This window comes from Salmo salar, chromosome ssa06 (genome assembly GCF_905237065.1).
Source record: "Salmo salar chromosome ssa06, Ssal_v3.1, whole genome shotgun sequence".
Lineage (NCBI taxonomy): Eukaryota > Metazoa > Chordata > Actinopteri > Salmoniformes > Salmonidae > Salmo > Salmo salar.
The window spans coordinates 85638253-85654779 of record NC_059447.1 but is presented as its reverse complement, the minus strand read 5'-3'; the positions used below and the strand labels follow the sequence as shown (position 1 = coordinate 85654779).

General features: G+C 45.0%; 1 protein-coding gene across 5 annotated transcripts in view; it reads right to left on the bottom strand.

Annotated features, from left to right (window-relative positions):
* LOC106608253 (ryanodine receptor 3) overlaps nt 1-16527 on the bottom strand; it is a 288745-nt gene that overhangs the window by 223716 nt on the left and 48502 nt on the right. For 4 of the 5 annotated variants that reach the window (XR_006770345.1, XM_045721102.1, XM_045721103.1 and 1 more), the window contains exons 3-8: nt 16196-16300; nt 14560-14580; nt 10324-10398; nt 8707-8785; nt 6187-6299; nt 819-918 (exon numbers count right to left, since the gene is read on the bottom strand). Coding sequence is in view for 4 of the 5 variants with exons in the window: in XM_045721102.1 (XP_045577058.1) it covers nt 819-918; nt 6187-6299; nt 8707-8785; nt 10324-10398; nt 14560-14580; nt 16196-16300 (493 nt within the window). In the remaining variant the exon portion in view is untranslated. The remainder of the gene's footprint in view (nt 1-818; nt 919-6186; nt 6300-8706; nt 8786-10323; nt 10399-14559; nt 14581-16195; nt 16301-16527) is intronic. The other variant, XM_045721104.1, reaches the window with a different exon arrangement.

Here is a 16527-nt window from a genome sequence, read left to right as displayed (position 1 = left end):
TTGGTTTACCAGGGGTGTATAGGTTGGTTGCCCTGGGGTGTATGGGTTGGTTGCCCAGGGGTGTATGGGTTGGTTTCCCAGGGGTGTATGGGTTGGTTTCCCAGGGGTGTATGGGTTGGTTGCCCTGGGGTTTATGGGTTGGTTTCCCAGGGGTGTATGGGTTGGTTGCCCTGGGGTGTATGGGTTGGTTTCCCAGGGGTGTATGGGTTGGTTTCCCAGGGGTGTATGGAAACCAAGGGTGTATGGGTTGGTTTCCCAGGGGTTTATGGGTTGGTTTCCCAGGGGTGTATGGGTTGGTTTCCCAGGGGTGTATGAGTTGGTTGACCGGGGGTTTATGGTTTGGTTTCCCAGGGATGTATGGGTTGGTTTCCCAGGGGTGTATGGATTGGTTGCCCAGGGGTGTATGGGTTGGTTGCCCAGGGGTGTATGGGTTGGTTGCCCAGGGGTGTATGGGTTGGTTGCCCAGGGGTGTATGGGTTGGTTTCCCAGGGGTGTATGGGTTGGTTGCCCTGGGGTTTATGGGTTGGTTTCCCAGGGGTGTATGGGTTTGTTGCCCTGGGGTGTATGGGTTGGTTGCCCTGGGGTGTATGGGTTGGTTTCCCAGAGGTGTATGGGTTGGTTTCCCAGGGGTGTATGGGTTGGTTTCCCAGGGGTGTATGGGTTGGTTGCCCAGGGGTGTATGGGTTGGTTGCCCAGGGGTGTATAACACAAAGCAGTGTAAAGTACATCACATTCCTGAAACAAGTCAATTTGTCCTAGTTCATAATGAAGGATAAGCCTGAAATGATAATTGTATAATTGATTCGTGGTGTACTTGCCTACAGCCACGTTGCTTCCTGAGCAGGTAGGCTGGACGTTCCACAGAGTCTGCATAAAGGAGGCATCCACCTGGAAACTACCACTGGAGATGGACAGGTGCTGGAAGAGAGGACACAGCATGGGCTTAGGAGCAGTGGTGTGTGTGTGCGTGTGTGTGTGTGTGTGTGTGTGTGTGTGTGTGTGTGTGTGTGTGTGTGTGTGTGTGTGTGTGTGTGAGTGAGAGAGATATGGGGGCTGGTAAAGGAGAGATATAAAGGTCCAATGCAGCCATTTTTATCTCAATATCAAATAATTTCTGGGTGACAATTAAGTACCTTACTGTGATTGTTTCCAATTGAAATGTTAAACAAAATATAAACTAGAATAGCTTCTTAGCAAAGAGCAATTTCTCAAGAAAGAATTTAGCTAGGACTGCCTGGGAGTGGTCTGAGTGGGGAGGAGAAAACTGTAAACTAGCTGTTATTGGCAGAGAGATTTGGAAGTCTCTTTCCTATTGGTCTATTAACTAATTTACCACCCGGTGATGTTACCAGGCAGGCCAAAAATCCATCCCAATAAAACAGGCTGAAATTTCAGGCAGTCTTTTCAAACAGCTCTTACACTAAAAGGACATTATCATAATTTTCACAATTTCACAGTATTATGTCAACCTCATGGTGTGGAACTATACACTGATTGTACAAAACATTAGGAACACATTCCTAATATTGAGTTGCAACCCCTTTTGCCCTCAGAACAGACTCAATTTGTCAGGGCATGGACTTTACAAGGTATCAAAAGCGTTCCACAGGGATGATGGCCCATGTTGACTTCCCACAGTTGTGTCCAGGTGGCTGGATGTCCTATAGGTGGTAGACCATTACTGATACATACGGGAAACTGTTGAGCGTGAAAAACCCAGCAGCGTTACAGTTCTTGACACACTCAAACTGGTGCGGCTGGCACCTACTACCATACCCCGTTCAAAGACATTTAAATATTTTGTCCTGCCCATTTTAACCCGTCTTCTCCCCTTCATCTACACTGATTGAAGGGGATATAACAGGTGACATCAATAAGGGATCATAGCTTTCACCTGGATTCACCTGGTCAGTCCATTTCATGGAAAGAGCAGGTGTTCCTAATGTTTTGTGCACTCAGTGTATATAAAACACAGGGAAATCACGTTTTTGACTCTACTGGGCCTGTAAAGCTAGTTGGCATTTTATGACTTTGTCTCAACCCTGACAGTGTTTGGACACTGTCTAAAGCCTTTACAGTGCATTACTGCCACAAAGACCATACACCCTCTCTAAGGACCCGCATCAGCTGTGGCTCCAGATTAACATCCCAGGCTAGTCTTTGCTGGGGAGAAGAGATAGTAGAGCTCAAAGGGATTCCATGGCCTACTGATCATAATGAGACTGCCAACATCAGTTTAATCCACAACACACAGCTTCACACAGACAGGCTCTGGGACTCCAGATCAGAGACAACAGCTCTAACAACAACCTTCAAAGATGTTCAGAATGAACTTAGGCACAGACAAAACAGAATATACTGGGATGGGTCATATCAATGATATCAGAAAACCAATAGTTCTTCATCACTCAGGAAATAACCCCTGTGTGATATTCATTCCATAGTTGAGGAACAATTGATTGTTTGACAGTAGGGTGATGAATCAGATGAATGTTTTCCTTTGGTAGAGTTGAAACTCAGGCCCTGCTGAGTGTAGCTATGTTATAATTACACATTTCCTCCCCAAATGCTGTCTGTCTGTCTGTCTGTCTGTCTGTCTGTCAGTCAGTCAGTCAGTCAGTCAGTCAGTCAGTCAGTCAGTCAGTCAGTCAGTCAGTCAGTCAGTCAGTCAGTCAGTCAGTCAGTCAGTCAGTCAGTCAGTCAGTCAGTCAGTCAGTCAGTCAGTCAGTCAGTCAGTCAGTCAGTCGCCGGTCAGTCCGTCAGTCAGTCAGTCAGTCAGTCAGTCAGTCAGTCAGTCAGTCGTCGGTCAGTCAGTCAGTCAGTCAGTCAGTCAGTCAGTCAGTCAGTCGCAGGGGGTCAGTCAGCCGTCAGTCAGTCAGTCAGTCAGTCGCGTCAGTCAGTCAGTCAGTCAGTCGCGTCAGTCAGTCAGTCGGTCAGTCGGTCAGCCGTCAGTCAGTCGGTCAGTCAGTCAGTCAGTCAGTCCGGTCAGTCAGTCAGTCAGTCAGTCAGTCCGTCAGTCGGTCAGTCCGTCAGTCGGTCGTCAGTCAGTCAGTCAGTCAGTCAGTCAGTCGGTCAGTCAGTCAGTCAGTCAGTCAGTCAGTCAGTCAGTCAGTCCGTCAGTCAGTCAGTCAGTCAGTCGGTCAGTCAGTCAGTCGGTCAGTCAGTCAGTCAGTCAGTCAGTCAGTCAGTCAGTCAGTCGGTCAGTCAGTCCGGTCAGTCAGTCAGTCAGTCAGTCAGTCAGTCAGTCAGTCAGTCAGTCAGTCAGTCCGTCAGTCGCCGTCAGTCAGTCAGTCAGTCAGTCGGTCAGTCAGTCAGTCAGTCAGTCAGTCAGCCGTCAGTCAGTCAGTCAGTCAGTCGGTCAGTCAGTCGGTCAGTCAGTCGGTCAGTCGCCGTCAGTCAGTCAGTCAGTCAGTCGGTCAGTCAGTCGCGTCAGTCAGTCAGTCAGTCAGTCGCCGTCAGTCAGTCAGTCAGTCAGTCAGTCCGTCAGTCAGTCAGTCAGTCGGTCAGTCAGTCAGTCAGTCAGTCAGTCAGTCAGTCAGTCGCCGTCAGTCGGTCAGTCAGTCAGTCAGTCGGTCAGTCAGTCAGTCAGTCAGTCAGTCGTCAGTCAGTCAGTCAGTCAGTCAGTCAGTCAGTCGGTCAGTCAGTCAGTCAGTCGCCGTCAGTCCGTCAGTCGCAGTCAGTCCGGTCAGTCAGTCAGTCAGTCAGTCAGTCAGTCGGTCAGTCGGTCAGTCAGTCAGTCAGTCAGTCAGTCAGTCGCCGTCGGTCAGTCAGTCGCCGTCAGTCAGTCAGTCAGTCGGTCAGTCGCCGTCAGTCAGTCGCCGTCAGTCAGTCAGTCAGTCAGTCGGTCAGTCAGTCAGTCAGTCAGTCGCCAGTCAGTCAGTCAGTCAGTCAGTCGGTCAGTCAGTCAGTCAGTCAGTCGGTCAGTCAGTCAGTCAGTCAGTCAGTCAGTCAGTCGGTCAGTCAGTCAGTCAGTCAGTCAGTCAGTCAGTCAGTCAGTCAGTCAGTCAGTCAGTCAGTCAGTCAGTCAGTCAGTCAGTCAGTCAGTCAGTCAGTCAGTCAGTCAGTCAGTCAGTCAGTCTCTCTCTCTCTCTCTCTCTCTCTCTCTCTCTCTCTCTCTCTCTCTCTCTCTCTCTCTCTCTCTCTCTCTCTCTCTCTCTCTCTCTCTCTCTCTCTCTCTCTCTCTCTCTCTCTCTCTCTCTCTCTCTCTCTCTCTCTCTCTCTCTCTCTCTCCTCTTGCTCCCCCCTCTCTCTCTCGCTCCTCCCTCTCTCTCTATAACTCTCTCTCTCTCTAACTCTCTCAATTCAAGGGGCTTTATTGGCATGGGAAGCATATGTTAACATTGCCAAAGCAAGTGAAATGGATAAACAAAAGTGAAATATACAATAAAAAGTGAACAGTAAATACTCACACAAGTTCCAAAATAATAGAGACATTTAAAATGTCCTATTATGTCAATATACAGTGTTGTAACGATGTGCAAATAGTTAAAGTACAAAAGGGAAAAAAAATAAACATAAATATGGGTATATATTTACAATGGTGTTGGTTCCTCACTGGTTGCCTTTTTCTTGTGGCAACAGGTCACACATCTTGCTGCTGGGATGGCACACTGTGGTATTTCACCCAGTAGATATGGGAGTGTATCAACATTTGATTATTTTCAAATTCTTTGTGGGTTTGTGTAATCTGAGGGAAATATGGTCATACATTCAATATGGTCATACATTTGGCAGGAGGTTAGGAAATGCTGCTCACCTTCCACCTCATTTTGTTTGTGGGTAGTGTGCACATAGCCTGTCTTCTCTTGAGAGCCAGGTCTGCTTACGGCAGCCTCTCTCAATAGCAAGGCTATGCACACTGTACATAGTCAAAGCTTTCCTTAGTTTTGTGTCAGTACAGTGGTCAGGTATTCTGCCACTGTGTACTCTCTGTTTAGGGCCAAATAGCATTCTAGTTTGTTCTGTTTTTTTGTTAATTCTTTCCAATGTGTCAAGTAATTATCTTTTTTTTCTCATGATTTGGTTGGGTCTAATTGTGTTGCTGTCCTGGGGCTCTGTGGGGTGTGTTTGTGTTTGTGAATAGAGCCCCAGGACCAGCTTACTTAGGAGGCTCTTCTCCAGGTTCATCTCTCTGTAAGTGATGGCTTTGTTATGGAAGGTTTGGGAATCGCTGTCAGCTCATCAGCCAGATAAATGCCACTGGTTGGCCTGGGCTGAGGGGGTTCAAGACTCGAGAACTGTTTTAACAGAACTATTTCAAGTGGACTGATGTGATGGGGATGATTGTGTGAGCAGATCTGTTTGTGCTGTCTCTGCTGAATCCTAGTCTCTTAGCTTGCTCTGGCAAGACAACCCAAACTGATCTAGGACCTGGGTCTCCTCCTAGCCTGCTCAATCAATCAGTCAGCACTGAGATCAGTGGGGCACATAATCAGTCCAAAACACACAACATTTCCCCCCCCACTTGGACTTTCAATCATTCCCCAGTGGTCTCTAACAGAGAGGTAGGCCGGCGCTACAGATATTCAGATATTAAAACGCTACGGCATGGAAATAAATCAACCCAGCAGAAATACAGACCAACAAGTGAATAACTGAAAGGAAAAAAATATCGGAGATGGAGAAATGAGCAATGATCCACAGTCTGTGAACTGAACAACAGATTTAATGTTCTCTGTCCAACTCAAAACAAACCGTCTGAACCAAAGTACGAGCAATAACATGTTGATATTGTCTGTTAGGAGGTGAGAGTATATTGCCAGGGTGACAATCTGTTCAGGCTTTAGCCAACTTGCTGTCTGGGGAAGGCAGCGATAAAACACTGTTGAATACAAAAACAGTCGGGTAGCTAGACTAGACAGTATTTCTGAGAGTTTTTAGGATCCATGTGGTTCTCATTGCTGTTTTATCCCTTTATGTGTTGCAACCCTGCCTCTGGCCATATGAGAGGCTGTGAGTAGTTAGAGGAACTTAAAACCATATAATTACCATTACACCTACCTTCACACCTACCATCACACCTACCTTCACACTTACCTTCACACTTACCTTCACACCTACCTTCACACCTACTAAAAGGTGACAATGGGCCACAAATAGTGTTCAATTTGGGTCTCACAGGTAACTCTCTGTGTACGGATTGATTGGTTGATTGATTGGTTTACTGGTTGATTGATAGATACTCACCAGGTACCTCTCTGTGGACACGCTGACCAGGATGAGGTCGTCTCCGATACGGACCTTCTCTCCCTCTGACCTCTGCTTGGACGCAGGGTGGATGGTCCACCAACATGCCTCTCCTGGAGAGACAGACAACAGGCCTTGGATGAAACTATCATAGTCTCTTGTGACAGACTGTTAACATAGTTGCTAGCCAGTGCACTCACAATGTGGTTCCCGGGTTCTGAGATTACAATAAGACTATGCTAACTATGGTAACATAAATGAATTGTAATTTCATAAGGATAATAAAAAATATAAAGATATAGAAGCCGACCATTGAAATACAAATGCATACTTCTTCAAATATTTCACTGGCATGTAAATTTCTTGCATTTAATTGGCGGTCCAAGTACCAAAGCATCCACTTATACATACAGTGTTGTTAGTGTATCATTATTTGCTGCAGGATTGTTGATCAGTACATTTTGAAGTCTTCAAATATCAAAGATCAACAGTTTCAAAGCCAGGCAACAGACAGACTCGAGGCAGCCATTTTGTCTGCTCGTAACGTCCTCACGTTGATATAGTGCCTCTGTTATGGGGACCACAGCACATATAAATAGCAAGGTCAGCTATTAATATGGAAACCAGTCTGCACGACTAGTAGAGTCACAGGTAGCCCTTGAAAATCGCCGATCTTTACACCTGCACCCGTATTCGCAGATTTGGACACTGATAAGCTCTTAAATTGGAATGCAGTGGCAGTGCAGTAACATGCTATACATTACGTTAGAGCTCAGGGTCTCCGCTTCACAGCTCTGTATGGGTTTTGACTGACAGTGTTCTGACCTTGAGTATCACACGCGACAAGAAATTGCCCCCATCCCTCCTGCTAATTGGGCAACTTTAGCACATTTGTTGTTGCTGTAAATTACGAGGACTCAGTGTACAGCGCCTTCAGAAAGTATTCACACCCCTTGACTTTTTCCACATTTTGTTACAGCCTGAATTTAGATTTTTTTTTGTCACTGGTGTACACGCAATACCAAAGTGGAATTATGTGTTTCGAAATGTTTACAAATTAATGTTTACAATAAGTATTCAACCCCTTTGCTATGGTAAGCCTTAATAAGTTCAGGAGTAAAAATGTGCTTATCAAGTCACATAAATTGCATGGACTCACTGTGTGCAATAATAGTGTTTAACATAACTTTTTTAATGACTACCTCTTCTCTGTGCCCCAAACATACAATTATCTGTAAGGTCCCTCAGTTGAGCAGTGAATTTCAAGCACTGATTCAACCACAAAGACCAGGGAGGTTTTCCAATGGCTCTCAAAGAAGGGTTCCTATTGGTAGATGGGTAAAAAAAAGCAGACATTGAATATCCCTTTGAGCATGGTGAAGTTATTAATTATACTTTGGATGGTGTATCAATACACCCAGTCACTACAAAGATACAGGTGTCTTTCCTAACTCAGTTGCCGGAGAGGAAGGAAACTGCTCAGGGATTTCCCCATGAGGCCAATGGTGACTTTAAAACAGCTTAATGGCTGTGATAGGAGAAAATACTCCACAATACAATACTTCTTTGCAACAAGGCACTAAAGTAATACAGCAAAAAAGTTGACAAAGCAATTCATATTTTTGTCTTTAGTATATAGTGTTATGTTTGGGGTAAATCCAACACATCACATCACTGAGTACCACTCTCCATATTTTCAAGCATCATGTTATGGGTATGTTTGTAATCTTTAAGGACTGGGGAGTTTTTCAGGATAAAAACATTTATGGAATGGACTAACCACAGGCAAATGCCACTGTTTGGATTCAGTCTTGTGTTAGGTAAACTGTTGTGTCCTCGCCATTATTCTAATAATTTCCCCATAATCTCCAAACTGTTCCCTTTTCATTTCTACCATGGTTATGCATTCCATATTTTTTATTTAACTAGGCAAGTCAGTTAAGAATAAATTCTTATTTACAATGACGGCCTACCCCGGCCAAGCCCTAACCCAGATGACGCTGAGAAAATTGTGCGCTGCCCTATGGGAATCCCAATCACAGCCGGTTGTGATTCAGCCTGGAATCGAACCAGGGTCTGTAGTGACACCTCTAGCATTGAGATGCAGTGCCTTAGAACACTGCGCCACTCAGGAGCAATTTTTTCTTTAAGAAACATTTAAATTTAGCCCTATCCATACAGGCCAATTTCCACAAGTGTAAAGTGTTAAGTACCACATCCGGTTTGATAAATGACTCCACTTCATTTTGTAGTTGAAATGTCACCTAGCTACCATACAATGCTGGCTCCACAGCAGCAATAGGATGTGTCCCAAATGGCAACCCATTCCCTTTATGGTGCACTACTTTTGACCAGGGCCCTTTTGACCAGGGCCCTTAGGCTCTATTTGGGAAGGACCCACAGAGTTTTGTCTCCTTCTCCTTTAGATAAATGATTTAATCTCAAGGGAGGCCAACCTAAAATGACTATTCAGAGAGCTCTATACCATTAGAGCAAGGCTGTGTCTAATATCAATCTTACCTATTGAATCTTCTTGTAATCCCACGTCAAATGACAGTTTGTCTGTCAACGATCTTGATGTCTTCAAGCAGGTCAGGTACTGTTGAGAAGCCACACAATATGAAAATTGCAAGAAGATAGGAAGGAAAACAATTGATAAAATGTATTTACAAGATTCATTTCTATTATTTGCATTAACAGAATATATATAAAATGTATATAATATATATATACTGTTAAATTATTTCAGAATATATTCTGTTAAATTATTGCAAATTATTGCAAATCTCAAGCCATTGTCAGTGCTATCTTTAGAGCTACTGCATTCTAATGTTTAGGTAATACAGTCTGGTCTGGTGACCTTTTCATTCAACACTTATCCACTGATAATACAGCTCTGGTACTGCTAAAGCTTTCACAGATGTTGCTCCTCAGACACTGGAGCTCCTCAGTCACTGGAGCTCCTCAGTCACTGGAGCTCCTCAGACACTGGAGCTCCTCAGACACTGGAGCTCCTCAGTCACTGGAGCTCCTCAGACACTGGAGCTCCTCAGACACTGGAGCTCCTCAGACACTGGAGCTCCTCAGACACTGGAGCTCCTCAGTCACTGGAGCTCCTCAGACACTGGAGCTCCTCAGTCACTGGAGCTCCTCAGACACTGGAGCTCCTCAGTCACTGGAGCTCCTCAGTCACTGGAGCTCCTCAGACACTGGAGCTCCTCAGACACTGGAGCTCCTCAGTCACTGGAGCTCCTCAGACACTGGAGCTCCTCAGTCACTGGAGCTCCTCAGACACTGGAGCTCCTCAGTCACTGGAGCTCCTCAGACACTGGAGCTCCTCAGTCACTGGAGCTCCTCAGTCACTGGAGCTCCTCAGACACTGGAGCTCCTCAGTCACTGGAGCTCCTCAGACACTGGAGCTCCTCAGTCACTGGAGCTCCTCAGACACTGGAGCTCCTCAGTCACTGGAGCTCCTCAGACACTGGAGCTCCTCAGTCACTGGAGCTCCTCAGACACTGGAGCTCCTCAGACACTGGAGCTCCTCAGACACTGGAGCTCCTCAGTCACTGGAGCTCCTCAGACACTGGAGCTCCTCAGACACTGGAGCTCCTCAGTCACTGGAGCTCCTCAGACACTGGAGCTCCTCAGTCACTGGAGCTCCTCAGACACTGGAGCTCCTCAGTCACTGGAGCTCCTCAGTCACTGGAGCTCCTCAGACACTGGAGCTCCTCAGTCACTGGAGCTCCTCAGTCACTGGAGCTCCTCAGACACTGGAGCTCCTCAGACACTGGAGCTCCTCAGACACTGGAGCTCCTCAGTCACTGGAGCTCCTCAGACACTGGAGCTCCTCAGACACTGGAGCTCCTCAGTCACTGGAGCTCCTCAGACACTGGAGCTCCTCAGACACTGGAGCTCCTCAGACACTGGAGCTCCTCAGTTACTGGAGCTCCTCAGTAAAATGTTTGTAGTTGTTAAAACGTATGTCCCACATGGCACTCTATTCATAATTAAAGTATACAAATGTTTACAAGAGCCCTATGGGGCCTGGTCAAAAGTAGTGCACTATAAAGGGAATAGGGTGCCATGTGGGCCACTGTGAGTATGAGGGTCAGGGTGGCAGATGTTCCACATGCTCACCATTCCGCTGAAGGAGTGGCGTAGGAGGATGGCGTGACCATAGAGCAGGGTCCGGTGTCCACCCCCCTGGGCCGCCTAGGAAGGAGGAGAGAAGAGTGGAGAGTAGGGGAGGGGAGGAAGAGGAGGGTAGGAGGGAGGAAACAACTCAGGAGGTTAGAGTCTGGGTGTTGCAACTCAATAGTCTAAAGAAGAATCCTCCCCTTGTCTCCTTTCCTTCATCTGCACTGATCTGACCGGAGTACGGGAAATAAAACTGACAAGACTGAGAATTCAATTTTTTCCGGTCTCTTAGTGCAGCTGATGGAAAGGACATGAGGGGACGACATCACTTTAGAATATTGTCTGGAGACAGAGGACATTTTGCGTCCCAAATGGCACCATACTCATTATATAGTGCACTACTACCCTATGGAGCCCTATGAGAGCCCTATGGAGCCCTATGGAGCCCTATGGAGCCCTATGAGAGCCCTATGAGAGCCCTATGGAGCCCTATGGAGCCCTATGGAGCCCCATGAGAGCCCTATGGAGCCCCATGGAGCCCTATGGAGCCCCATGGAGCCCTATGGAGCCCTATGAGAGCCCTATGGAGCCCTATGAGAGCCCTATGAGAGCCCTATGGAGCCCTATGAGAGCCCTATGAGAGCCCTATGGAGCCCTATGGAGCCCTATGGAGCCCCATGAAAGCCCTATGGAGCCCCATGAGAGCCCCATGAGAGCCCTATGGAGCCCTATGGAGCCCTATGGAGCCCCATGGAGCCCTATGGAGCCCCATGGAGCCCTATGAGAGCCCTATGGAGCCCTATGGAGCCCTATGGGAATCCTGTGGGAATCTTGTGGGAATCCTGTGGTAGCCCTGTGGGAATCCTGTGGGAATCCTGTGGGAATCTTGTGGGAATCCTGTGGTAGCCCTGTGGGAATCCTGTGGGAGCCCTATGGGAGCCCTATGGGTCCTGGTCAAAAGTAGTGCACTCTATAGAGCATAGGATGCCATCTGGGATACGGACATGCTTGACTAGTACCCCTACGAGAGGACAGACAGACAAACAATCAAACAACAACAACACACCCAACATGAAACAGTCCCAAAAGGTCAGAGGTTATCCCACCCAGGTCATGCTGTACAACTCGACTACCTATGTTAGACCCCCGTTCAGTTGACAAACGAGAAACATTTGGCCGCAGTACCGTGGACGAAGAAATGTTGTGAAGTAAAACCCGTAAAGAGAAAGATATCTTATGTAAAAGAAAGATCTCAAAAGAGTCAAAGTCCGCAAAGTCTCTCTTGATATCAATGAATTGAAGAAAACAGAAAGATTTAAAAACAGACGTGAATTATTACTCACCCTCCTCAACAACCTCTAGAGGCATGAAGAAAAAACAAGATTACGTAACATTAGCATAATAACCCACAAACTCTCTACAGTGTTGCTATCTATATCCCCTATAAAGGAGTGAAAAATAATGATTTGGATAAAGAATGAGAACTTAAAGGAAGATAACGGGTGCCGCTACACATTGCTGGTGGAGGATGTGAGTTTCTCCCTATTTAAGTGCTCTATAAATCCAACCAATCAACCATCTATATACACCACAAGTCTCAGAATCAATCTGTGTTTGGTGATTTGGTGGTACAGTCTACAGTTCCACTGGGAGCAAGGGAATTCCCAAGTTGCTCCATGAAGCCCCCAAACTCCTCACCCCCCCAGAGTTGAAACCCCCAGTCCTCTACGCCCCCAAGCCTACCAGCTGGTGAACTAGATCCCACTGACACTGTAGCTGGGTGCTTGTATAATAACTCTGGACGAAAAAGGAAACAGAGGATTGATCAAAATAAAAAAAAGGGGAAGAAGGGAAGAGTATCCTGCTTCATCCCAGCTGTTGTTGAGAGGAGATACGGAGAGAGTTAGAGAGAGAGAGAGAAAGAGAAAGAGAGAGAGAGAGAGAGAGAGAGAGAGGATAAAGAGAGAAAGAGAGAGAGAGAGAGAGAGAGAGAGAGAGGGTAAAGGGAGAGAGAGGATAAAGAGAGAAAGAGAGAGAGGGTAGAGAGAGTGAGAGAGATGGTATAGAGAGAAAGAGAGAGAGAGTAGGGAAGAGCGAGAGAGAGAGGATAGAGAGAGAGAGGGAGAGAGGTAGAGAGAGAGAGAGAGAGAGAGAGAGAGAGAGAGAGAGGGGTAGAGAGAGAGAGGGAGAGGGGTAGAGAGAGAGAGGGAGATGGGTAGAGAGAGAGAGAGAGGGAGAGGGGTAGAGAGAGAGAGGGGTAGAGGGGTAGAGCTGGGAGAGAGAGGGGTAGAGGGGTAGAGCTGGGAGAGGGGTAGAGAGAGAGAGAGAGAGAGGGGTAGCGAGAGAGAGGGGTAGAGAGAGAGAGGGGTAGAGCTGGGAGAGAGAGGGGTAGAGGGGTAGAGCTGGGAGAGAGGCGGAGCGGCCCGTATTTCAGGCCTCCTGTCATGCCGACACATCAACACTGTGAACTGTGGCCTTTGGCTTGGCGGCACGACAACGGGCAACGCCCCCCCACTTTAATACCGCTCTTTCTGAGCTTCTGCAGGGAGTGTTGAAATTATCAGAGTAATGGCTGGGGAGATTGTATTCCGTTTGCTTGCTGTCCATTTGATCAAACAGATTTTATGTTCATAGGAGGGAAGAAAAAATTAAACCCACGAAAAAAAAAGGGACATGCAAGATAGAGAAAATGGACAAGGAGAAAGAGAAATGATCAAAACAATGTATCTAGTGTTCCACCAAGAGCAAGATGTACACTGTAGAATAGATCCCAGTGTTGGTTTCCAAATTCCAAATAGCTTTGTTCTACAGCTTTGTATGTTCATTCCAGAATCACTGCGTGAAGCTTCCGGAATCATTGTGTGAAGCTTCCGGAATCACTGTGTGAAGCTTCAATAATCACTGCGTGAAGCTTCCGGAATCATTGTGTGAAGCTTCCGGAATCACTGTGTGAAGCTTCAATAATCACTGCGCGAAGCTTCCGGAATCATTGTGTGAAGCTTCCGGAATCACTGTGTGAAGCTTCAATAATCATTGTGTGAAGCTTCTGGATTCATTGTGTGAAGCTTCTGGAATCAACGCCAATTCAATAACATTTCCTCTTTTATTTCTGGTACCCTTGAAATGAGACAGTTAGAAACAACACAAAGAGGAAAGAAAACCACAAATTCAAAAAAAAAAACACATCTACAGGGAACATCGTTCCACCACCTAGGTTTCCTGTTCATTCCCTAAAGTCTTCAAATGATGCTTAATCAAAAAGTTAACACAAATTATATATTTGACATAATACATCATCTCGGAAACCCATAACTAAAATATTGTGTAACTGTGTCAGCTATACAGCTGTTAATGTTACGTACATCTATCCATGAGAGATAATAACATACCCTGTGTAGTAAATATTTTAAGGTGTAAATTACATTTTTTTTTCCTATCGTTAAGCACTAAATGGGTTAGCTAAAATACTAGCTGAAGCCGATGAGAAAGCTAGTTAGCTAGTTAGCACTTTCACTTGAAAATGTGTTCACACAGACACATAGTTTGTTCTTGAGGGGCACCAAGCAAAGCATTCCAATCACGTGAATCGTGTGCACAAGGTGAAGGAAGGCACCAATGGGATGTCTATTTCAAGATTGTCATAAATCAGTGATGTTCAGGGGCATAGTTTAACATCTCTGTGTTTGTCTGTGACAGGTTCATAACGTTCATTGATGTTCAGGGGCATACAGTGTATTCGGAAAGTATTCAGACCCCTTGACTTTTCCCACATTTTGTTACGTTACAGCCTTGTTATGTTACGTTAAAGCCTTACTCTAAAAGGTATATAATAAAATATTTACAGAGATCACATAAATGAACTGGTATAAGTGAATAAGATATCAGCATCTACATGTAATTGTTTTTACTATATGTCCGTGGGGTTTTCAGTCAAATGCATATTTACCTAATAAATATTTGTTTTTAAAATGTAATTCTCTGGCTATGTACAATAATATAAAGATTCTCAATTCTCACTATAGGCATACTTCTGAATCTTCATTATGTGTCTGATGAACCTACAAATCTATTGAAAATCATAGTCATAAATTACTTTAGTATAGTATGATGACAATCCCAAAATAGGCAACACTTTGAAGTGAAAGTGGCCAAAGTGAGATCTTTCTTTCTGTAATAGTTAGGGGTCAGTAGAGGTGAGCCTTCATGCAAACTAAAGAAAGTAACAAATGAACATACCCACTGCTCATGGTCCGCTTTCTAGCAGCGTTAAACAAAGATACAGACCAAATAACAATATTACATGGAGTTATGGAAGTCAATTATATTAAAATTATACCTAAAAGAGCATGAGTCTCCATTAAAATGTGTCATAAAATGGGTGAATTAACCAAAAGAATATTGTCATGTGTGTTTTTTAGTCCAGGGCCAGGTTGAAATACTCATCTCTGATACTGAAGTGCCAGGCGCTCTGTGGTTATCACCTCAACCAAACAGAAATTCACTTCACCGCAGTAATGGATGCAAACTTGACACTGATCTGATCGTCTGGCACCCCAGAAGCAGTGAAGCAAGGGCAGCTAAGCTAAGCTAACTACAAGCAATTAAATTCTAATGTGTTCAGTTGTCGATCCAACAGCGCTCATAACTTAGTTGACATCTCTTCATAAAGGTGCAGACCATGAAGTGTTTCGTTGCAGTAGGGGACACTGGGGCACTCATAAGTATTTAAGTATCTATCTCCCTATTCATGATTACTTATCACTGCTCATCATTAAGAACAGCAGTGGTACTATAGCTGAGGGAGGGAGGGAAGTAAGGAAGTAAGGAAGGAAGGAAGGAAGGAAGGAAGGAAGGAAGGAAGGAAGGAAGGAAGGAAGGAAGGAAGGAAGGAAGGAAGGAAGGAAGGAAGGAAGGAAGGAAGGAAGGAAGGAAGGAAGGAAGGAAGGAAGGAAGGAAGGAAGGGTACAGAGAACAGAGAATGGAAAGAGGGGAGAAGACTGTCTGGGTGTACGTAAAGCAAGGCAATCACAGGCTATTTCTCTGTGGCTGGGTCTGTGTCTGACATGGAGTGGGCACTGTCACACAGCTAGAGAGGACGCTACCGTACAAGCAGTATCTTCACGGCTTATCTTGAAGTCAAACAAGGAGAAAATATACATTTTACTATTATCCACTCACGTCGATCTCTTATTGAATACATTATTTCTTTGATAAATCTTATTGATATTTTATTGAATACATTATTTATTTAATTAATCTTATTGGCATATATTCTTTAACCAGAATCCCCATGAGTCAGCAATTGTCAATGTATTATTGTCCATACCTTATAACAACATGATTTGTTTGACATTATGGTCTTTACACTGAGACACAGTGGTATAAAACACCGTAAAATACAACGTAAAAGAACTGTGAAGGTGTATCACCTATGTCTTTGACCATGGTCTGAGGTGTACTGATGATACCATGATAATGTATAGAGGTAATGCAGGTATAATGTGTAGGTTATACAGTGATACTGTATAGAGGTAATGCAGGTATAATGTGTAGGTTATACAGTGATACTGTATAGAGGTAATGCAGGTATAATATGTAGGTTATACAGTGATAATGTATACAGGTAATGCAGGTATAATGTGTAGGTGATACAGTGATCATGTATACAGGTAATGCAGGTATAATGTGTAGGTTATACAATGATTATGTATACAGGTAATGCAGGTATAATGTGTAGGTTATACAGTGATTATGTATACAGGTAATGCAGGTATAACGTGTAGGTTATAAAGTGATTATGTATACAGGTAATGCAGGTATAATGTGTAGGTATTAAAGTGATTATATATACAGGTAATGCAGCGACACTCACCCCCTCGTTGTTAGGCACTGTATGAGCCAACATCTCCTGCAGGGCCCGGACAGACAGGGACTGCTCCAAGATGAAACAACAGATACAAAGGTCAGGAGGAACATACTGCAGGATGGAGGGAGGGAGGGAGGGAGGGAGAGAGAGAGAGAGAGAGAGAGAGAGAGAGAGAGAGAGAGAGAGAAAAGATTAGCCTGATTGTCTCTGCATTTAACAACACTACAGCATTGCAGGACATATACCATATATATGAAATACCATCATTGCAGGACATATACCATATATATGAAATACCATCATTGCAGGACATATACCATATATATGAAATACCATCA